Source organism: Paracoccidioides brasiliensis (assembly GCF_000150735.1).
Source record: "Paracoccidioides brasiliensis Pb18 unplaced genomic scaffold supercont2.18, whole genome shotgun sequence".
NCBI classification, from domain to species: Eukaryota; Fungi; Ascomycota; class Eurotiomycetes; order Onygenales; family Ajellomycetaceae; genus Paracoccidioides; species Paracoccidioides brasiliensis.
Window position 1 is genome coordinate 265,028 of NW_011371375.1, and position 14,637 is coordinate 279,664.

The following is a 14,637-nucleotide window of genomic DNA, read 5'->3' on the forward strand; positions in this document are numbered from 1 at the left end:
ATAGATAGATATAAATATACATATTCTTCCTGAAAACGGCAAAAACCTGCAACTCTATGATTTCAGTGGCTTGTTCCCTTCAGGTGAACGCACATGCTCGTATTGTGCAAGTAGTTGGGAGTTTGGAAATTGATTGAAAAAAAATACCGGTTCCACTTAATAACAGTCTCCACCAGGCATTTCCTGATTCCTGATTGATAGTCGTCGCATGTAGCAACGATATCCCAACTCCACCAACAAAAAGCCAAACAGAGGGTGGTGGGGGCCGCGGGGGGTGCGAGGTTGGAGGGTACAAATCGCAAAACAGGGCATCATCTTCCCATCTAACTTAAATCCTGCCTGAAACTCTTTCATTCTTTATACCACTACCGTTTTTTTTTTTTAAAAAAAAAAAAAAAAAAAAAAATCTTATTGTATTTTCTTTTTTTATTTTATTTTTATTTTTAATTTTTAATTTTTAATTTTTATTTTTGCTTTCCTTTTCTTTGTTTTTTTCTTTCTTTATCCTGGCTATATCAAACTGGATGATCGACCCGTGCAAAAGCCTCAGTATCAGATTGCGGGTTTTAGGTTTCACATATACATGTGCGGAGAAGATGGAGGTTCTAGACCGGGTATACTATGTATATATATGCACAGGGCCGTTCGGTAGCTATTGAGAATCCACATTTTCGCATTGAACAGGCATCTGAGGCGTTCATGGATCGATCGGCTAGTTTGGTTTTTCCTTCAAGGGGAAGGATATAGAGAGAGGGTTATGTGTATGTGTCCGTGACTTTCTGGATCCAAAGTGAAACGACTGTTTCTTTTTATTGTTCATTCTTTTTTTTTTTTTTTTTTTTTTTCGGATTCTATTCTATTGTATTCTTCAGGTGGGAGGGATGATGATATATGCCTCTGTAATGTAAAATGTAAATGTTCGGGTCCTTTTGGTTGACCCCATAATCATCAAACCGGTCCTTGGATGCAAGACACCGCCCGGATCCGGAGATATCTTTCTCTCTTCTGCAAATTTATCAGATGCCTAAAATACCGAATCACAACAAATAACCCCATACCGATGGGTAAACCAGTTAACCAGCTGCCAATCGACTGTAATAGAAGAAAAGGTTGTTAAAAATATAGTTAGTTATTATACATTGCAAAGGCACCCAACAGCCCACAATCTCGAATCCCCTTCCGATTCCCGAGATCTCCATTCATGGTTTACTTTTTGGCCCAATACAATACAAAAAATAAAATAAAAATAAAAATAAAATAAATTACCAACGAATAATTATGTAGCATCAAATCGACAAACCAAACCATCTCCAAAACAACTAGTCCTGATTGGTCCTGACGAATCTCACTTGCTTTCGACCGGATTTGTCATGACTCTTTCTGGAACTTGAACTTACTCCGTAACTAGTTTTAGTGATTCAAATACCCAGGTTCCAAGCGCCACATTCTTCCCATGAATCTCCACATCGTGTCTACGCTAGAAAACTTTTCGAACAATTAATTCATTCTCTATGCGTCAGGCCCGTGAAATTTCGACCTCTGCCAAGTTCTGCGAGTGCGCCGCCGCTGCATCGCGGTTCCAAGGGTATCCCTGCAGATACCAAGCCCTAACTAATGTTTCTTTCTTTTTTTCAAGGCTGCGAAAAGCCTCTGGAGTCTGTGGGAGATGTTGGACTGTTTGGAGATTGTGGGACGAAGCAAGGGGGACATCTTGTTAGTATATAATTTACCTAGTTACCTAGTCTAGGTATGTGTGTACTTTGCTTGGCAGAGCGGGTCGGCCTTTGTGCTTTTTGGTTTGAGCAGCGAGAGCGTGTGTCTGCGACCACAGGTCCACAGCAGTCGCTTTGTCCTAGGTACGATATGGAGAGAGCAATTTCTGCTGCTTTCAATCCACTCGGGGCCTCGAGCTACAGGACTACTAGCACTTACGAATTGCATATCAGTTGCGAGTGCGTCTGCTTTCCTAGATCGCCTGGGATCCTTCGCTTCCGCTGGGGGGGGGGGGGGGGGGGGGGGGGGGGGGATGGTGTTGCTAAACTGTAGTTGTTGGCTTACCGCTGAATGAATGGTTTACTGGCTACCTTGGTAGGAGAGCAAAAGAGGATCAACAATGTCAAACATCTTAAATCTTTCTATCTTTCTTTTTGGTATCTGGCAACAGATCGCATTATAGATTTTAAAAGAGATTCGGTCCATTGTTCTGTATATGTGTGGGTGGTGTGTTGGCAATATGTGTCTCATGTCCACTCTACTTTTGCTGCTGTTTGGCGTGCAATTCATTCAAACGTATCCTCCGTATCTGCCCCGATACACCAAGACCATGATGCTTCCAATCAGCCTCTAGGGCTTATCAAAACGGCAGATCAAGACGTTAGCTTCCGTAGCTATGGACGCTATGGACATGGCACCCTCCTTCAGACAGGCCAGAGACACTTACCTGAAACGGAGTCTTAGCCCCTGAAAGCCGTCCTGGCAGGCTGATGAAGTTTCTGGTGCGGGGGTGCGATGTGGGAATGCTTCCTGTCAAGTGGTTACCTTGCATTAAAACCTTCACAGGATGCTAAAATCTGTGTGTGTACATGTATGAAGCAAATAGAAAGTCAGATTTGAAAAGATCCAGGACCGCATGAAAAAGGTGACCCGCTCAGAAGGCTCTAGATGCGTAATGCATATATGGACATATACAAGTCCATCTGGCTGACAGAACCGATATATTAACCTTAATAAAAAAGCATGGGAAGGGTGGGACACTTCAAAAAGCCTGGAAAACAACGATGTAATGGGGCACAAATTCAAGCCTGGCTACCCCTTTGGCACTTGGTCATGGACATTATTACTATGAACTATGGACTCCGGGTTTAGAGCCGTGGTGGCTCGGCAATCAGCTATCGCCCTAGCTATCCCGCGTTGAGCAACGTTTCCTTCTCCACCGGGCACTGTGAGGTTTCGGGAGACTGGAGAGGAGAATCTAGCTATTGGAAATAAGGCAGAACCAAGCTACCTATCTATTCCCTGCTCTCTTTCGTTTCGTGTGTGCAGAGAATAACGTCGTCCCGTGTTCAATCTAATACTTGGCGTCACCTTGGCAATCCGAGTTTTTATGACGATATTCACGTGCAGAAAGAAGAGCAAGGTGCTCAACGCATCGGGATTCCTTTCGGGATCAGGGCCAGCAATTATATAGTCTTGCGATAAAGTTCTGGCGAGTGGTGGGTTCGGTTTCATTATAGATATATACCCAATTCTATGCTTCCTCAATCGCGGCGCGGGGCGGGCCGGAATGGGAAGAAGAGGTCTCGGCGAGCCTCCGCATAAATTTCCCCCCTTCCCAGCTACCAGGGAACCTGTTCCAGTCAGCGGGTAACTGCTAAGGGGCAGGGTTAAATAAACAATAACGGTAAGCCGCATTTATTACACAAACATTGCACGCATGAATACCGGCTAGACATAGGACCGATATCGTGAATAACCCATCTTTCTCTCATCGAATCCTGGACAATTATTTGGATGCCTTTCCTTCTGCCAGTCACTTCATTTTCCAGTGGATCTAACCCTTCTTGCCGGAGGGAGAGAGAGAGAGAGAGCAACTGGATCGTTAGCTAGACATAATTAGCGTCTTCGGATCTACTTGGAAAATAGAAAACCGTCAGGCTGAGCATTGGTGCGATGGGTTGCTTCGCTTACCATTAGCTTCCTCCCTGTTTTCGTTTGTTAATTCTTATTCTCTTTCCATCCACCCATTACTCTTCATCCTAAAATGCTCCATCGATACCCGTTTTATCCAGGATAATGTGTGTCGTGTCCAGCTAACGATATCTTTGCGTAGCAATCAGTGACTGCCATGGAACCAACACACTAGGGCACCTGCAACGGACAAACCCCCGCCCTAGATAACGTAAGATCCATGTGGTGCAAAAAGGTTTCAGAGAAACAGTTCGTTTTATCGGCTTTGGTGTGTTGTGAGCAAGCATGGATATAACAACAGCTACCCCGACCACAGAATAAACCCCTTTCCAATTCACAGGATGTTCCCTGTCGACATGTTGAAAGTAAATCCGGCGAAATCCGAGGCTGGTCGATCGGCTTAATGTTTCATGCTGCTGAGCTTATATACTTGGCCGACTTGACATCCGAGGGTCAATATCCGGGCAGACTCTGTCCCGGGTTAATAGCTCCGTCAAGTCCCGTGAACATCGGGGTGTTGTATGTCTAGTGGTAACTGGCTGTCATCGTCGTGGGTTTTGAAACTAATTTGGATCTTCGTTGAAAATTCCCAAAATAGCAATATCCTCACATGGGTCAACCTGTTAACCTGCACGACATTGTATGGCATCTGGGGTTATTAATTCGGTTTTGATTAAACAACGAATCAGGAGAGGACGAGTTGCTAATTACTCTAAACTGGGGTTATGGGCCACCAAATCGAGATGACGGGTGATCAGAATATATTCTTTCGGGGAACGACGGTCCCAATATTGACACATCTAGCATAAGAACAATAGGTGGAAGAGATGTGTGAGTCCAGTGTATTTCGCATTCGTGTAGTTGATCGGATCAACTTCTCTCTCCATGATTGAGTTTGTTAGGGACTTATTCGGAATTTGTTTTGCAATATATAGATATCTGCTTTCAAAAACAATCTGTAGCGGGGGGCTAGATCTTGCTCCAGGGGCAAAATAGATAATCGATATGTCGACCATTTGTTCTTCTCTCAAAAGGCAGTGGAAACTAAAATCCCCTCTCAATCAATCCACGGTGGCTCAGTGATATCCTCCAGTATAGATTTTTTTTTCATTTCAAATTCAGAGGCAGCTGAGGCCTTTGGCCACAATGGAATCAGTAGCATGGTGACATCGCATTCGACTGCTTATAGCCAACTGGTCGAGGCTAAAGGTCTCTCGCGACTAAAATCCAGCATATGCCGTTGATACGTAGGTCTTTTCAGATGTGGTATATAAGAGGGATTCCAGAATTGCTGGAATATGCATGCTGGTGTGAGAGATATAGAGATATCTCCATATCTCATGGCTCATCAGCGTATTACATCAATCCATGGGTTGAAGTCAGCTCAACTTAACTGTCTTGGTGGATAACGTTGTTTGTGTGTGATGAACTAGCGAGAGCCGAAACCTGAGCAACGTATTGGGCAGCACGTGATTAGCGTAGCCTCTGACTAGTCAATGCTGCGGCGCTCACTAACTTAAGCTCTGCCATCACGCTCAAATCCTTCGAATCCTCAATAGAAATTAACTACAACAATCAGAAGCTGATTTCCCGGATAGGGAAGGCATCTGTACAAAAAATAACTGTAAAATTCAAAGCAAAACAAGGAAATATCTGTCTATTCCTGTATTCCTGTTACATCCCCTGCTAATCAAGTTACCTCCACTAATTCAATCTTCTCAATGAAATCAGTGAATGCAGGCTTCGCCAGAGGCTTCGTAGAACCATCTGCCTTATTCACCATATAGAGTCTATGTGCAGTAGCGCTATCTTACCCTTCTCAACCAGTTGATGAAGAATGTGGTAGCGGATTTCATATAATGTAAGTGTTTGGTTAAGGATTCCTCCTTTGTGAGATCAATAATACTCATATTATTTATTTGCAGTTTCATGCAGGTCTTACCTTTCCCTTCAATAGATATGTTTAATATAGCATGGCATTTAATCATACTAATTTACTTATAACTTTACCAGTAATATATTTAGTCCTTGAAATTGATTTAATAGTTAAGATTTGATATTATAAAAATTATAAAGATAAAAAAATATTAATCAGTATATATAAAGCTTTAAGTTAATTTAAAATAATAATTTAATTATTTAAATTATAATAAATAATAGTTAATAACTTTCTATTTATATATATATAAAATTTTTATTTCTTATATTTTTATTAAAATATATTTAAATATCATTTAATATTATTATTTAAATAATTATAAATTATTAAAAATTATTTTTTTATATAAATATATTTAACTTTTTTTAAATAATTAATATTAATTATAAAAACTTTAATTATTAATTTAAAATTAAAAAATAAAATAAAATAAAATAATAATAATAATAATAATAATAATAATAATAATAATAATAATAATAATAATAATAATATATAATATATAATATATAATAAAAATTAATATAATATTTATTATATATAAAAAGTTTTAATATTTTAAAATTAAAATTTTATTTAATATTGATAATTAAAATAAAAGTAAAATAATATTTTAATATATTTATAAAATAAATTAATAATTTATTTTCAATTTATTAAAAATATTTTATAATAAGAAAATTATTATTTTAATTCTATTATAATTTTTTTATTTTTATATTTATAATAAAGAAAAAAAGTTAAAAATAAAATTTTTATGATAATATTAAAATAATAATTTACTTATCTATTTTATTTTTTATTAACTTTTTAAATAAAAGTTTTATCTTAATTCAACTTAATTTAATATTTAAAAAATTTAAAATTTATATATTATTTATTTTTTAAAGATATTTTTATAATTATTTAAATATTTCTAAAAATTTTATTTTAAATTAAATTAAAGATTATTTTAAATATTTATATTTATAATTAAATTTACTTTATAAAATATTAACTTTTTTTAACTTTAATTTAAAATTTAAAAAATATTGAAAAGGTTATTAATTAATAATTATTAATTAAAGACTTAATTTTATTTATTAAATTACTTTTTTAAAAATTTATTAAAATTATAATTTATTAATTTAATTATTTATATCTTTTAGTAAAAAAAGATAAGATAGAAAAAGTATTTAAAAAAATCTTTATTTTATAGAAAATAATAAATAAATAATATTATAATAATACTTATAGATATATATTTTAAAAATAATAAAAATAATAATAATAATAATACTTATTTAAAGAATTTTATTTATTTATTAATATATTAATTAATTAATTAATTAGTTAAAAATTAAAAAAATAATAATTTAAATATATTTAAATTTATATAATGATAAAAATTACTAACTAATTATAGTTAATATATAATAAATTTTAAAATAAATATTGAATTTTATATTTTACTTTTATATATTTTTATAAAACTAAAAGATAATAATTTTTTTAATAGAGTAAATTTTTTGATAAAATAATATTTTATCACTAATTTAAAAAAAACTTTTTAAAATAAAAATTTAAATAAAAATTTTATTTTTAAAGTTTTATAATTATAAAAATAAAATTTTATTATTAATTAAACTACTTAAATTTAATAAATATTAATATATAAATTATTATTAAAATTTTTAAAAAATTTTATAGATAAAATAAAGTTAAAAATATAAAATTAAATTTTAAAAAATTACTTATAAGTAATTATTTTATTTTTATTATTAAATAACTAATTATTATTATTATTTATTATTGAATTTATATATAATAACATAAAGAATATTATTTTAAAAATATTTTTATTTTTTATATATTATAAATATAATCTTACTCTACTTAGAGATATCATAAATGATATTTTTTTTAAAAAAAAAACAAGCAATTGAATAGTATTAACAGATAGTAGAAAAGTATTTCTCTATATATAAAGTAATAAAAAAATTAAAAAAGCTAAAAAATATTTATAAAAAAATAATAAAAAGTATTTATCATACTCAAAAATCACAGAGAGAATATTAAAATATAGATACTTACTTATGAAGTTTCAATAAAAAATTAAGTATTACTATTAGCAAAGAATATCATGATCATAAAATTGTGTAAAAAACTAAATAACTAATGATTTGAAATATTCTCAACTCATGTAGCGAGTAAGCAGATATATGAACTGAAACTTAAACTATGAGTTTAAATCTATTTATTTTATTTTTCACATCTTCTATCTTGAGATCTATAAATAATAACAGTATCACTGTGACTGAAGAGCATAGAGTGATTCAGTTTCTCATTGATTCAACTTCTCATAAAACTTAGTTAGAGAGCAGAGCATATGAATGACATTTCTTTTACCACATGAAGAACTGTGTATAATGTATATACTTTCATGGATCTTATTCTCTCTGTGGTTATCTTAACAATCAACACAAATATGAGCAGTGCACATACAGTCAAAGCACTGTCAGCAGATGATGTTGTCAATGATTCAAAAGATGTCAATCATGAGTGCATGACTTTATAATGTTGCAAGAAGTGTCCAAATCTTCAAAATCTGAAAGAGGGTTCACCTGGCTGGAATATGTACAAAGACTTGACAGTATAGAGTAGTACCTGGATTGAAGGTCTGTATCTATTGATTGGACATATTTTATGTTCAAGAAAGTCAGTTCTCCACAGAAGTTGAAGAGTAGTAGCACAACTAATTCAATTCCATCCTCACCTGCACCGGATCCTTAATGATTCCAGGTACTGCTCCTGCTATAAGAGTGTTGTGCACAAGAAAGTGCAGAAGCATGGCAGAAAGATCCTCTCCCAGAGTGTCCTGCACAGCACTGGCTACTATGGCCTTAGAGGTCATGAGATCCTGTGAGTGAAGAAACACCCCCCACCTCCACCCCAACCTGCACGAACCCATTGAGGAACCTCTTCACTGACCTTCCTCTCAGCTCAGTGCATGTCATGTGTCACTTTAAAGATGCCATCGACTCACTGGCCGGCATCGATAGCGTGGCGTCGAAGTATGGGACTGTTGTGTATGCCCAGGAGGTCTTGGTTCAGGAGGACATGGGAGTCGATGCCAAAGGGGCCTGCCGGATTCTGAAGGAGAGCACCAAGATCAGGAATTTGCTTAATCTTGAGTGAATCGGGAATATGTAGGAAAGCCTTCTTCTCATCCTCCCCCTGCTCTTCCATGTCTGATCGCCGCCGAGCCGCGTTAACGAACCAAATCCTACCGTTCTTCCAGGCTATCTTGGAAAGGAGCACCAGTCGTGATATCAATAGTTGCATCGTCGTTAAAAAAATTGGTTCTGGACTCCCATTGTGACCACCATGGATCAGGGAGCTTTCCCAAAACACTGACTTGGTCCTGGAGTATGCCTCCACCTAAGGTACTAAAGGGGCCCCACTACCAATGATTTCAAATATGGTACATCCAAGGGTCCAAATTTCGCTGGGGAATGAAAGGTTATATTCATCATTTTGTTTGTCAAGAAAGAAAATTTCGGGTGGAACAATGTGGGGGAGTGTATATGCGTTAGTCTGTTTTGTCTTATTAGGGTAGTAACTCGAACCAAAGTCAGAGAGCATGATGGGGCAAATAGGTAGGGGTGATTTGGTCAGACCGAATTCCAACTCTTGCAGGCCCAACGACGTGAGTAGGAACTCCTGCCGGGAGAGGTCTGCCATCAACTCGGACAATAGGCTCAAGAATTGGATTGCCAAATTTCCAAATACAATTGCGAAGGGTCTATCATTCGGCAAACGTCAGCGGGAAGTCGAAGAAAGATATTACCGCAATGTATATATCTGTGGGATTGATTAGACACTGTGTATATCTAGGAACGATTATCTACTCACCACCGTGGATAATGCTTTGTCCCTGTAAAAACTGGACGGCGAACACCAGGTCTGCAGCAATAGCTCACGCGAGACGAAGATCCAGTAGTCCGTTGAAAGGCCAAGGACTTTGATTGCGTCAAGCTACAACCAGCCGTCGTTCCCATGACCAGGCAATTGTGAGCTCCATTGGGACTAATTTTCAATGAAATTGTCAAGCAGCTGTCTGATCAATGGGTGCGGATGAAGATGTTTTAGAAAATCTACTTCCTGAGACTTCGAGGCAGAATCAACAGATTCTATTTTGATAGCAACTAACTCCTGTTGCTTCTGGTCGGAAGCCAGCCATACTGTAAAGCTGCCGCCAAATCCGAGGTTCTGAACAATAGAGTAACATCCATCACAGAGTCGATCACCAAGCTTTAACGGGTAAAAGCCGCCTGGACAGTACCTCTCTAGCCGTTCACAATCCTCAATGTATTTGTACTTAGGGGCAGTCTCAGAAGCTGCTGCAGGGCTTTTGTCCGTCGTGCGTCGAGGGCATGAAGTGTGAAATGTCTTTAAAACAGTTGGGTGCGCATTTCTCTTGTGATGAGAGATGCTTTGAGGGTACCAAAGTTACTAATCTTCCTAAGAAAACAATGGATGGGGAGTGACATCTTCCATGTAGGGTGTAAAATACACGAATTGAAGGGGATCATTTCTGGTCGGCCATAGAGTGGGAGTTATCCATGGATTTGGCTGCGCTTCATTGCTAGTGAACGAAGACACGCCGAGTAAGGATGGTGACTTTTGTCGGAGAGAAGCCAACGACAGGCGTTGTGCCTGCCAACTGACAAATTGATCTCCGCGTCTCCGACTGCTTTTTCTGACTAAGCAAGTGACTAATGATCCAACAGACATAGTAGTTAATGAGAAAATACTACCGAGACAAACACAGCAAGGTATATATATATATTATATATTCTCATCCTACATTGGTGTGGTGATACAAAGTTGTGCGCTGTTTGTTGGAATCTGTATCTGCAGAGCATATAAGCACCCTAACCCAGGATGGATTAGTTAGTGATAACAGCAAGAGGGCAAAGTAAGTCCTTTTGTCTCTTTTCCGGGTCAATATACCCATTACATGTACAGTAAGTAGCTTAGGTGATGACTATTTATTCTGTGTTTATTTATTTCTATGTTTTATTCATCTCTTATATCAAAACCTACATTGTGAGAAGGAGGCGGAGGTTGACCATTCTTCAATCTACCACTATTCGGGGCTTGAGCAGCGTCCTCGCGCGCTGCTGCTTCGCACCACGGAGCCGGCGAACGGCTTTGTGATGCCTTTGGTCCCATCTCTCGTACTCCTTAACCCGGCGCCTGTACCTCTTCTCCCATGGGTCGTCGGCCTCGGCCTTCCGCCGGTACCTCTGTCCGATCCTGCCATGGAGCCAGTTTGCAGCAGAGTCGCGGCGTTTCTTCAGATATTCAACCCTCCAAGAGATCTTTGGGGATGTGGGAAAGGTAGTTCACCGATCTCGACTGCTCCGGCGTCAGCTCCCATGGACGGCGGGGGTCGATGGACCGGCTCATCGAGCACACCATCCTCATTAGCGCTTTCTGCGGCTCGAGGCCACGGTAGATGCTGAGAACATCGGTGGTGATGTTTCGATCCAGATAGTGTTTGACGAATGTATCGATGCTGGCGTGCTGGAGCATCAGGTTTGGAAGGGAATCACTTATATCCGCTGTCCGACAACGTCAACATTAACACACCACTACTCCAGAATTGGTAAGTGGGATAGGGAGGGGAGCGACCAGAAGAACGGGAGGATAGATGGATACTCACGGCTCTCGTTGTAAGCCTTCGCGGCTCCGTCACGGAGGATATACGGCTTTGTGACCTGATCAAAGCCCGTGATCTCACCCCCCTTTCTCATCCGATTTCGCAACGACGATGTGGTCAGCCGTCTCTCATGGGCGATCCGGACGCCATCTCCCTCGCGGACCACCATTCAGAAGACGAACTTGTCCAGCAAATCATCCCGCAGGGGCAGTTCCTGCTGATTGAGCCTGTCCAGAATGCCCAGGCTGTACAGCTGCTCCGCGGTTTTGATGCTCGACGACTTGAACGCCTGGATGTGGAACAGCATCCCCAGAAGAAAGGCATGTGGACTGAGTACCAGGGTGAGGTCGTAGATGATCTCCGGAAGCCAAAATGTGTTACTGAACGGAGAGTTAGTCGGCTCGTGAAGGAACAAGGCGGCCATGGAGCATGGGTGAAAACTTACGCATCCTTCATGCCCATGTGTGTCTTAGTGAAGTGGGCGGTCAGGCCCACACACAGTCGTGGTGTGCTGGAATGGGGGGTCTCGGACTAGTGTGAGCACGAGGTCACGATAGCGAAGCTGGGTCAAGGCATCTGGCCGGTTGTCCGCGTAACGCCCGCGAGCTGGGTGTAGAGGATCAGCTGGATGCGCGCCCAGCCGACCTGAAACTCCATCTCATTCGTCGTCAGAAGCACGCAGTTGTACTCTGCAAGGTCGTCAACGTACATGGTCCCTGGTGGCCTCGGGTTACGGCTGAGCTTTTTCTCGTCGGCGATGAGCTCGATCACCTGCCGCGACGGTTTAGACCGACGGAGATACTCAAAAAGGGGGTGGGAGATAGATCGGATGTAGTACTCACATCCTGTGATTGTGCCATGATCAGGGGGTCGATGCCGATGCCGGTGTCTTGCTTGTAGGCCTACGAATACTGCTTCCAGAATGTTATCAAGGAGCTAACCTCTTGAATCCCCGGACGCCTTCTTCCGCCCTTGCCACGACGCTGATCACAGGCCCAACTGAGGAACCCTTTAAGGGATTGGATTGAGAGTGCCCGATAGGCGTCGAACACGTCTCTCTTCATGTATTTACAGTATCTGAGTCCCTCCCGGTCAGCGCTTGCCTGCAGTATACCTGGGGATCACACTCACTGGTGCCAGTGGTCGCGGGCTCTATCTATCCCGTCGATGGTCTGTTGCTTCAAACGGCGCCGCCGGAGGTGCTTGATGTCAAGGTTGGCCTCCTCGGCCTCATAGTGTTCGGGAGGAGGAAGCTTATCTTCTTTCCAAAACTCCTCATCACTTTCATCACCCTCATCCTCGCCGAACACAGCCATTTTGGGCATTCAGGCCACAGGGAGCCTTTCCGTCCACGACGGAAGGTTCAGGACGTCGTCAGGAGAAGATGGAGGGAAGCAAGAGAAGGGAGGAAGTATGATAGAAAGCTACGGACCTCTATCGTAAAATAACCTCTGACTGAAGACGACGACGAGCTGCCTGCAGCTACTCGTAGAGACATGTGGAGCGCGATCAGAAGTAAGGAAGGTCATCTCCGTCCCCTATGGCAGGGGAGAAAAGATCCATTTTGAGTCCCCGGCACAAAAAGGGTGTCGAAAAAAGGCGGCCCTCTTGCTCAGGAAGTGCGGGTTGAGAGTGAGAGAAATCGCTGGCAGAGGTTCCACCTTCAGAAGATTGCCGTTCGCTTGCCATAACATCTTTTTTGGTAGTAAAGTTATAATTATTTAAAAACTCATTCAAATACAGATATAGATATAGATATCAATATCAGTATGAATATAAATATAAGATATATTTTCTCAATCCTTCAATTTTTTTGAAAAGAAGAAGTTAAACAATATATTATACCTTTATTTAAAATCAAGAAAATAATAAAATAATATCTTCAACTTATCTATTTGACTAAATAGCTGTAAAAGAATACTAAACTAAGAATTAAAATATAAAATGAACAAGCAGTTGATAATAAAATATTAATATTATATTTATTTAAAATAGTATCAATTTGTAAGAAATTATATTAGACTATAAACAAATAATATTAATGATTAAAATATAAAAAAAATTAATTAATAATTAAAATAAATTAATTTTAATTTATATTATTAGTAGTTATATTATAATATTATTTTCTGATTAAAAAAATACTTATTCTCAAGTAGTTATATTAGAAGTAAGAAAAATATAAAATAAAAATTTATCAAATTTATTAATATTATTTTGATTATTTTTTATTAAAATTTAAATATTTTCTTTTATATTTTATTAATATTAAAATTATTGATATTAAAATTTTATTTTTAAAAAAAATTTATTCAACAATTTAATAATAATATAATTTAAAAAAATAATTAAAATAATAAATTTTAACTTAATAATTTTAAAATTTATAATATATTTAATAGTCTTATTAATAGTATTTCTGTTATTGAAAAAGAAAAATAATAAAATATATAATAAAAATTTATATAAAAAATTAAAATTTCTTTAATAATTTAATAGTAATAAAATTTAAAATAATATAAATAAAAAAAATAATTTTAATTTAATAATTTTAAAAATTTATAATATATATAATAATCTTTTAAATAATTTTTTATTAAAATAATAAAAATAAAAATATATATAATAAAAATTATATAAAAAATTAAAAATAATAAATTAAATTTAATATAAATTTATTAAATTTAATAATTAAAAATAATTTTAATAAATATATTAAAAAATTTAATTAATTTTAAACTTTATTATTAATAATAATAATATTATTATTATTTAAAATATATTTTGTTAATAACTATGATATTTATTTAATTAAAATTTAATTATTATATTAATAATCAATAATTAACATTTAAATTATATAATTATAAAGTTTTATTTTAAAATAATATAATATTTAATAACTTTTTAATAAAAAATATACTTATAATATTAATTTTTATTTAATTTTTTTATCAATTTAAATAAAACAAATATCTTATTATATCATAATTTAAACTTTAATTTTATAAAAAATATATTTAAATTTATTAAAATTGAAATTATAAATATATTTTTTATTAAAAAATTATTAAATATTATATTACTCTGAGATAAAACTTTATAAGTATATAAATTAATTATTATTTTATTAGTTAAATTAGTAAAATAGTTTAATTTTGATTTAATTAAATAAATATCATAATTACTAACTAAATATATTTTAAATAAAAAATAATAATAATAATAATAATATTAAAAATTTACTTTAATTTTATTTAAATTATATATTTTATCTTTTCTTTTAATTATTTTATTTAGATTA

The 14,637-nt window shown here is 36.2% G+C and overlaps 7 protein-coding genes across 7 annotated transcripts; all 7 read right to left on the minus strand.

The window, feature by feature from the left end:
- Positions 1-2,805: 2,805 nt before the first annotated feature.
- Positions 2,806-3,228, minus strand: PADG_08512 (uncharacterized protein; the record flags this gene model as incomplete). The annotated part of the gene is made up of 2 exons (XM_010765496.1): positions 2,806-2,971; positions 3,005-3,228. The coding sequence occupies 2 exons, from the start codon at positions 3,226-3,228 to the stop codon at positions 2,806-2,808; spliced, it is 390 nt and encodes a 129-aa protein (XP_010763798.1).
- Positions 3,229-8,647: 5,419 nt separating this feature from the next.
- On the minus strand, positions 8,648-8,950 carry PADG_12472 (uncharacterized protein; the record flags this gene model as incomplete). The annotated part of the gene is made up of 1 exon (XM_010765542.1): positions 8,648-8,950. One exon carries the CDS (start codon positions 8,948-8,950, stop codon positions 8,648-8,650), a length of 303 nt encoding a protein of 100 aa, XP_010763844.1.
- Positions 8,951-9,239: 289 nt separating this feature from the next.
- Positions 9,240-10,843, minus strand: PADG_12473 (uncharacterized protein; the record flags this gene model as incomplete). Its single annotated transcript, XM_010765543.1, has 4 exons — positions 9,240-9,410; positions 9,521-9,643; positions 9,767-10,057; positions 10,715-10,843. 4 exons carry the CDS (start codon positions 10,841-10,843, stop codon positions 9,240-9,242), a joined length of 714 nt encoding a protein of 237 aa, XP_010763845.1.
- Positions 10,844-10,975: 132 nt separating this feature from the next.
- On the minus strand, positions 10,976-11,502 carry PADG_12474 (uncharacterized protein; the record flags this gene model as incomplete). Its single annotated transcript, XM_010765544.1, has 2 exons — positions 10,976-11,235; positions 11,337-11,502. 2 exons carry the CDS (start codon positions 11,500-11,502, stop codon positions 10,976-10,978), a joined length of 426 nt encoding a protein of 141 aa, XP_010763846.1.
- Positions 11,503-11,757, minus strand: PADG_12475 (uncharacterized protein; the record flags this gene model as incomplete). The annotated part of the gene is made up of 1 exon (XM_010765545.1): positions 11,503-11,757. One exon carries the CDS (start codon positions 11,755-11,757, stop codon positions 11,503-11,505), a length of 255 nt encoding a protein of 84 aa, XP_010763847.1.
- A 143-nt stretch (positions 11,758-11,900) lies between these two features.
- On the minus strand, positions 11,901-12,649 carry PADG_12476 (uncharacterized protein; the record flags this gene model as incomplete). Its single annotated transcript, XM_010765546.1, has 4 exons — positions 11,901-12,104; positions 12,176-12,235; positions 12,275-12,410; positions 12,465-12,649. 4 exons carry the CDS (start codon positions 12,647-12,649, stop codon positions 11,901-11,903), a joined length of 585 nt encoding a protein of 194 aa, XP_010763848.1.
- A 193-nt stretch (positions 12,650-12,842) lies between these two features.
- PADG_12477 (uncharacterized protein) lies at positions 12,843-13,022 on the minus strand (the record flags this gene model as incomplete). Its single annotated transcript, XM_010765547.1, has 1 exon — positions 12,843-13,022. One exon carries the CDS (start codon positions 13,020-13,022, stop codon positions 12,843-12,845), a length of 180 nt encoding a protein of 59 aa, XP_010763849.1.
- Positions 13,023-14,637: the final 1,615 nt, after the last annotated feature.